Source organism: Andrographis paniculata, unplaced genomic scaffold (assembly GCF_009805555.1).
Source record: "Andrographis paniculata isolate CXL003 unplaced genomic scaffold, ASM980555v1 Contig64END, whole genome shotgun sequence".
NCBI lineage: Eukaryota > Viridiplantae > Streptophyta > Magnoliopsida > Lamiales > Acanthaceae > Andrographis > Andrographis paniculata.
The window spans coordinates 1181300-1190104 of record NW_026137600.1 but is presented as its reverse complement, the minus strand read 5'-3'; the positions used below and the strand labels follow the sequence as shown (position 1 = coordinate 1190104).

The 8805-nt window shown below is 28.2% G+C and overlaps 1 protein-coding gene across 2 annotated transcripts; it reads left to right on the top strand.

Annotated features, from left to right (window-relative positions):
* The first annotated feature begins 5192 nt into the window (after window positions 1–5192).
* LOC127261613 (heat stress transcription factor C-1-like) lies at window positions 5193–8058 on the top strand. 2 transcript variants are annotated; one of them, XM_051289885.1, is made up of 3 exons: window positions 5193–5453; window positions 5581–5817; window positions 7116–8058. In XM_051289885.1, exons 2-3 carry the CDS (start codon window positions 5647–5649, stop codon window positions 7890–7892), a joined length of 948 nt encoding a protein of 315 aa, XP_051145842.1. In that variant the 5' UTR covers window positions 5193–5453; window positions 5581–5646; the 3' UTR covers window positions 7893–8058. The 2 variants fall into 2 exon arrangements, with proteins under 2 accessions (XP_051145842.1, XP_051145841.1); XM_051289884.1 differs by having other exon boundaries at window positions 5563–5817.
* Window positions 8059–8805: the final 747 nt, after the last annotated feature.

Here is an 8805-nt window from a genome sequence, read left to right as displayed (position 1 = left end):
GGTTATTTTATTTATTTATATCTTATTCCTATTAACTACGTGCAAAAAACAAATGGACATTTAGTTATGGGACGGAGAGAGTATTATTATTATTATTTTTTTTTTGTTAAAAATTGACTTTTATAAATATATATATATATATGGAGAATCATATTGAAACAAATTTATTAGGCAAACAAACTTTATATATTGTGTAATGACATGTTTGTAATTTATGTAAAAATTAAAAGTATTTTGCTATTAATATGTTATTACTTTTACTATAATAAAAATATTACTTTTGAATAAAATATATATAAAAAAAAAGCCATTGATATGACAGGTTAGTAATATTTACATTTTTATAAAATATTATTATTATTATTTTATAAATGATCACATTCAAATTTTTAGAGGCTATATTTGTTCATAAAAATAAGAAATCAATATGTTTCTAATTAATATTATAAAAATATATAATATATGGATTATATTATTAAAAGAATTAATAATTTAACATAAAAATATTATTTATTATATTACGATATATTTTTTTCATACTTAAGAAATATCTCAAACACAAAATTCAAAACATTACACATATGTCTATTCTTGGAGTTGTTTTCAATTTTTTAATTATTCAATTATACAAATTTTTACAAAAATATATAGTTTGTTCAATCAATGATTTCTATGCATAAGTTTTCAAAAATATTATTTAAAACTATAATATATATAAAATAATAAAAGCCAGCAAAAATATAAAATACTCATCATTTTTTATGATAATTTAACTATTTTTCATATTTTACGATAAAATATTTAAAATCAATTAGTTTGATTTGTGAGATAAAATAATATTCCTCTGTCTAGGTTATTTATACCGGACACGAATACTAAGCAATAATATATTTTAATATAAAGTATGGTAGATAAAAACTAAAATATGAATATTATAGGAAAGTTATTGAGAGTTAATAATAAATTTTAGAAAAAAAATTGTGACAAATTAATTATTATTTGTTAAAGTAATAAATAATAAATTAAAATTATTTATTAGAAATAAATTATATACAAATTTAACTGATAAAAAAATTACATAATTATTTCCAATAAAAAAATATAAATATTTTTAATAAAAATTATATTAATTTAATAGTAATGGTATTTTTGTGGGAAAAAAATATTTTTGGTCTCAATATAACAAAAATTCATCAATTTTGGTCTCAATATAAAAATCTTATCAATTTTGGTCCCAATATAACCAAAACTCATCATTTTTTTGTCCCAATATAATTTATTTTTTTATCAATTTTAGTTCCAATATAACCAAAATTCATCATTTTTGGTCCCAATATAATCTAAATTTATCTTTTTTGGTCCCACCGTCAACAAACTGGATACGAATATGCAGGAAGACTTACAACAGGTTGAACTGTTGCCTGCTGCAAACTTTATGAAAAAATTGGACAATCTTGCAAGTCCACGTCAGCATTTTTCGTCAGATTTGTTGACGGTGAAACAAAAAAAAGATAAAGTTTGATTATATTTGGACAAAAAATAATGAGTTTTAATTATATTGAGACAAAAGATAAGTTTTGATTATATTGAAACAAAAAATAATAAATTTTGATTATATTGAGAGCAAAATTGATAAAATTTTTGTATTTAATTTTGGTTATGTTTGAACCATTCTTCCCTATTTTTGTTTTCAAATAAAAAACAAGCACACCAAATACTACACAGTAACACAGGTACACATTTGATAAAAAAGATTATTTATAATATATATAGAAAAAAAAAAGAAAGGACAGGTGGCAATCCCACATTCATTCTTTAATTTATTACATGTTTCCTAAGCTCCAACCACCCCTCGATACCCACCCCATATATTAAATTTTTATTTTTTGTAGACTTCAATTGGGTGACAAATAATTATTTATTTATTTATTAAAGAAATATCAGATGCTCATATTAATTTTAAAGTTAACATACGGTCATGAAAATTACAGCATTTTATTTGCGATACCATAATTTGTATTTTGGGATGTTTTCAATTTTATTTGAAAATTAAAAATGGATCTTCAATGCAATTTTTTAAGTAGTGGATTATTATAAATGGGGTTATAAGAAAAAATAAAGTTTTTATCGTGATTTTTATTGAACTATTTTGCTATATTTTTTTTTTATTATTATTACTCCCTAGATCAGTTAGACGTGTACTCAAATATTTAATGTCAAACCATTGTAGATCAAAGGGTGAGACATCCCTCACCCGTTGGGGGTGTGAGTGTGTGTGGGTGTTTAAAAAAAAAAATATTTAGTTATAAAATTTAATGAAAATATGTAATAATTATTATTTTTTTACAGTAAAAATATAAAGCGTAAGTACTATGTTTTAATTAAAAACAGAAAAAAATAATTATGACAATTTAAAAGATAAACATAGATTTAAATAAGAGATATTATTATTATTATTATGAGCTTTTATTTGAGTAATAATTTGAAGGTTGATATTTTTTTAGAAAAATTAATATATTTTTCATAAATAATGATAATTAAATAATAAAATGAAATTGAAATTAAATTAAAAATAAACAAATTTATTGTTATTGTTTTTAATCACCAATGATTGCACTGTATTTATATCTTATCTGCACACATTTTTTCAAAAAAACTAATATATTGTACACATTTATTATTTTTATATTTTTTTACACAATTTCCTATATATCACATTAAAAAAAATTTCTTTCAACCAATCTTACAAAACAAACACATCACATATAAAAAAACAATATAGTATCAAGTACTTTTTTCATCACATAATTTAAATACTCCCTCCTTCCCATATATTTTGGGCGTGTTACTGTATATACGAGAATTTAGGTAAAATATAATTAGTAGATAATTAAAAAGTGTATTAGTAGAAATAATTATTATTTAGTAAAAATAATTATAGATTCAAATTAAGATTAAAAAATTATAAAATTTAAAATGTTATTAAAATGAATAATCATATTTTCAAATAAGAAATAACAAGTTATGTGGGACAAACAAAAATAAAAAATAAGGATAAATTACGGATGAAGTACTTTTTAAATCAATTCTTTAATATTATCAAATCAATCAAAAATTGTAAAATACTTTTAAAAATTTGTTTAAATAAAACTCTAATCCATGTGATAAAATAGTTTTAATTTAATTTATTTATATATATATTTAGCATTTAAATTTCATAGGATGGTCCATTGTTATTTTATGATCATCACTCAACAATTCATCTCAATGCTCATTGGATGTCCTTGACCACCAATGTCTCTTTGTTTTTGGTCCACAATAATTATTTAATTGCATTTTAACGTCCCTTTTATCGTTACGTGTCGCCGGCACTTCTCGATCATTAAAAAGTGAACAAGGTTCGAGTTTTAAATATGGTAAATTGCAAGACATGCCCTTGTATTTTACTAAAAATTTATAAAAAAAAAGATCTATATTTTATTTATTGCATAAAATATTTTTATGTTAAATTAAATTATGGATAAAATATTTCATTTCGTCCAAAGTTGATAATTGATCACACACTTAAATTTTATACAAATAAAATATATTAAATATCTTAAATAAAAAAATTTCTTAAATAGTTTTATTTGAATAAAATTTTAAAATAATTGATCGATTTTTTATTTTATAATTTTATTTTATTTTATTTTTTTGCAAAAATTAGCTAAAAATTTATCTCTAAAAATTATTAAATGGATGATTGAAATTTTATTTATTTATTCAAAAAAATACTTTTAAGATATTTTAAATTTTTTATATGTATAAAACTTATATAATTAGCTATGTGTTTACAAGCAAAAAAATCAATTTTAAACGAATAAAATATTTTGTGTACTTTAACATAAGAATATTTCACATAATAAGTAGAACATAAAATATTTTGTGCATTTTTAGTAAAAGACAAGATGATATTATAAGATTAAGCCTTTTAGATATTGAAATATAGGTACTAATTTGATTTTTTAATATTATATAAAAAAATAAAACATATATGTCTAATTTAACATTTTAAAAAGAATATTTTGATAGGACAATAAAAATTCTCTTACAACTTATAATTTATTAGTACAATATTTTTACTAAAAAATATAGTAGTATATTTTTATAAAAAAATATATGAGATAATAAAAATATATACTTCTTCTATTCTGTAATAATAGTACTCCCTCTGTCTCGCAAGAAGGGTGACGTTTGCTTTTTGCACATAGATTTTTTAATATTAGTATTATATTGGATTGTAGTAAAAAAGACAAAAATACCCCTATCAGTATGGTGTAATATAAAAGTAATGAAATTTGTGTAGTATATTGTAAATTGAAAGGGTATTTATTATGTGAAGTAAATAATACAATTACTAAATTAGAAATGATAACCTTGTTTTGTGACGAACGAAAATGAAAAATGGTAAACGGAGAGATTATAATTTTTTATTTTTGTCAGTGGCAAAACAAGGATACTATTTTCTTAACATAATAAATATTTTTATAATTTATAATTTATTACACAAATATATTATTTTATACTCCCTCTGTCCATTTACAAGGGTTACATTTACTTTTGGCGCAGTGTTTAAGAAATAATAGTATTTTAATTATAGTGAGTAGTCAAAAATAGTGTAATGACATTTTTGCCCTTACTTTTTTGTGTAAAAGTAATGATGTGATGTAAAGTAGTGGTATTTGTGGAAAAAAGTAGGGTATTTAATGAAATATAAACTTTGTAATTGGACGTCCCAAAATAAAAACATGTAAACTTTGTAAGCGGACGGAGGGAGTATTACATAAAAATAATTTTGTATTTTCTATTACAAACTATTATAACACTAATAATAAAAAAAAAATATGTGCAAAACACAAATAAAAATCTTCTTAGGGGACGGGAGTATATTAAAAGAAAAAAAAAGTAAATAATTTAAAAATAAATTCTCCAACATAATCTAGCAAAGTTGGTTGTACCTATGCATCAATTTTATTACAACACGTTCCGAAACAAACAAATAAATAAAGCCAAATTCAATAAAACCGCAAGAGTACAGGGACCGAAACGCAAAATGATTGCGGGGCCCCAAACCCGAATCTGAACCCGAACCCGATTCCATTTGGCTGTACGGTCGGCTTCATCAAGGTCACCATCTTCCCTGCAACTCTCGACACGTCGCAGCGCAGAGACACTTTTCCCAAACCTGGACCATTTCAGCCAAGCAATTGGAGAACACTCGCAGGAGGAAGGAAGAACATCATCCACCCATCATCTTCCCCAAAATTCACAAATTAAGCTCAATTCAATTCAATTCGATCCTGCAGGCGCCAGCAAAATATCAAGCCAGCAAAAGGCGAGGGAGAGGAGTTGTAGGACCGCCATGAAATATCAAGCCTCGTCTGTAGAAGCTCCACGTTACTACATCTCGCACTGTACATGACCCCTCACCTCCTTCCCACTATCCCCACTCTATTTACTTTATTGTTATTATAAATTTGGGCGTCCAATCGAGTCGGATTTGTCGCTGTGGTGAACAATTAGGGTTTCGAGATGATGCAGGCGATTGTTCATGGTGGAGTGGCGGAGGGGAATAATGGCGGAGGGAATTTAATCGCGCCTTTCGTGATGAAAACTTACCAAATGGTTACCGATCCTTCGACCGACGTCCTGATTGCTTGGAGCGCAGGCAACAACAGCTTCATAGTTATGGAGCCTCTGGTTTTCTCGCAGAGGATTTTGCCTGTTTACTTCAAGCACAACAACTTCTCCAGCTTTGTGCGTCAGCTCAATACTTATGTGAGTACTGTTGTTCGATTGATTTTCAGCTGCCATTTCTGAGCTCGATTTAATCTTCTCTGTAAATCAATTTGGTTTGACCTGTGATTTAGGGTTTAGGGTTTAAGGTTAGAGATTGGTTATTTGATCATCTTTGCTGATTATTGAGCTGAATTTTTGGAATTGAGGTTAGGTTTTAGCAATTCATGTGAACCTGGGAATTTCAGTCTCTGTTTTTTCCATGAAAATGGAGGTGAAGCTGTTCTTAATTAGTTCAAGAGAGATTTGAAAACTTCCATGAAAATGGAATCTAACCATGAAAAAGCTACTGTAATGTCATCAACATAGCTGCAGAGATATGATCTAATGTTGAGTATAATTAGATAGAACCATAAACCATCTAATTCGTATGCTTTCGTAGGTAGTTGTATAGCAAGAATCGTGCCTATTTGAATCGTAAGAACATCTTATTTGAGCTTTTGGTTGCACGAATAACAATGGCTGCAAAATTATCTAGTTTACAGCAGTGCAAATCGATGTTTTGTGTACACTCTGTGATTTCAATACCTTAAAATTGACTGAATTTGTGATCAGAAGACTACTAGCTCGAAAGGAACATCGACCTTATTGTTGTAGCTACAGTTAACATTATGTTCCGGCGTATTGAACTATGAAGAGGCTTCATTTATATAGAAGTTTTGGAGTTTCGATAACAGTAAAAAGTTGGATATTCAATACAATATTTTGAAAAGATTGTTGATAAATAGTGCCGAAAATTCTAAAAGTATCTACGTAAACAGAATTGTTTTCAATTGAACATCCGCGGCTTTTTACAGTGAGTTGTTTATTGAACTGTGAAAAAGGCTCCATTTATATAAGAAGTTTTGGAGTTTTGGGAATAAAAAAAAGTTGTATTTGATGCGATATTTTGTGAGATCTAAAGGTATTTCATGTGATATTTTTTTGAAAAAATTACTATTGATAAATAGCGTCAAAAGTTCCAGAAGTATTTATATAAACAGAGCTTTATGGTTTTTCCATTGAACATCGGATAATTACGGTGAGTAGATGAACGAACTTTAGAAACAATCGTAAGCTCTAGATTAAGTTCTTTAATTGCTTTCTCGATCGACCAATCGGTAGAACGTATTGGTTTCTGTATATTTATTTGTAATTGTTCGTATTTCTCGACTTTGAATATCGAAACATAACTCGAATTGAGTAAACGTTTCGTCTCGGAACCTCGACCCGTATTGTATTTTAGTTACACCTCCGAGATCGATTATTAAATCGGTGTCTTCGCTCGATTGTTATTACAGGGGTTCCGAAAAGTCGATCCAGACAGGTGGGAGTTCGCGAACGAGTGGTTTCTCCGTGGACAAATGCACCTATTACCCAACATCGTGCGACGAAAGCAACACTCGAGCAGAGGCAACAACGCGTTGACCCGGGACGGCAACGACGAGCGAGACGACGATGACGAGCTTTTGGCGGAGATCGCGAAACTAAAGCGCGAGCAGAAGGGATTAGAACAAGAGCTCGAGAGCATGAACCGCCGACTCGAGGCCACTGAGAGACGGCCACAACAAATGATGTCGTTCCTCTACAAGGTTGTCCGCGACCCCGAGATTCTGCCGCGAATGATGCTCGATAACGACGAAACACGGCAGAGGATTCCCGTCAAAAACGTCGACAAGCGGAGAAAGATCGCGATCCCCGTTGCCACGTCGAGTTCTTCGTCGGGAATGGCTCTGTCGGGTTCATCGGGGAAGAGCGAGGATGATCGAGAATGCAACCCGGTTACGCCGATCTCGTCCCCGACGGTAAAGGTCGACGACGATCGGGGCTATCGCCGATCTTCCGGGTCGCCGGATGGATTTGTCGGTCGGGAAATTCGTAATTATGGTTATGTCGCGGCGCTCGACTCGCCGGAGCTCAGCCACGCCGGAAATGGTTATCCCGGTAATCTCACTCTCCGGCGCAATGCCGCTGGTGGTGTCAACGGAAAGTATTTGGAAGGCGCGGCGGCGACGGAAGAGCGCGACAGCCCGCCGGCGCCGGCGTATCCGTTTTCCCTTCTAGGTGGTGGATTTTAACTATTAATATATATATATATATTTATATGCATATACAAGAATACATATAGATATTGATATATGGTCCTATGGACGTGTATGTATATGACATTGTTTATTTTAGTGTGATTATATTATTATTATTATTAGAGTATATTGTATATTACTCCGTGTGTTTTATTATAAAAATATAAATGTCATGTATTTTATTTAATGTATGAATTTTAATTTTTTATATTAAAATATGAATAGAATATTATCTATACTCAAACATTGATGTTGTTTCTAAATAAGCATCTAATTATGCAAAGTAGTAAGGTTAATATTTTGATAAAGAGAGTATTTTGTATATATTTTAATATAACATAAAATAATTTTATTTAATAAATAAAATATAAGATATTTTATACATTTATAATAAAATATATATATATATGAATACTATGCAATTTACCCTTATTATTATTATTATTTTAAAAAAAGAATAATAGTATCCTATATGGTGCATTTGTGTAATGTAAGGCTATCTCCAATGCAATGTCAAAATATCCCCATATTTGGCGTTGTCTCCCTCCAATCTAGCGTCAATTCATACACCACTTTTGGTGTTTGCTACAGTGCAACACCACCAAAATGGTGTTAGGTGTTACACTGTAGCAAACGTCATTTATGGTGTGTTTGTTTTATTTTTTAAAATTTTTTTAATTTTTAAAATTATAAATTTGATTTTTAAATTTAAATTTTATTTTTTAAAATTTTTAAAAAATTATTTAAAATTATAAAAATAAAAAATTATTTAATATAATAGAAAAATTGAATATTTGAAGAATAATAGAGAAAAATTGAGTTATGGTTGAAATAAAATTACCGTAGCAACTGCACATTTGCAGATATAACTGGATAAATAGAGTTAATGAGTTGGAGATGGTCTAAT

Coding starts and splice junctions, on each gene's coding strand:
- LOC127261613 (XM_051289884.1), top strand. CDS start 5,572: ATGATGCAGGCGATTGTTCATGGTGGAGTGGCGGAGGGGAATAATGGC. Junction 5,818..7,115: donor TGCGTCAGCTCAATACTTAT/GTGAGTACTGTT, acceptor TTGTTATTACAG/GGGTTCCGAAAAGTCGATCC.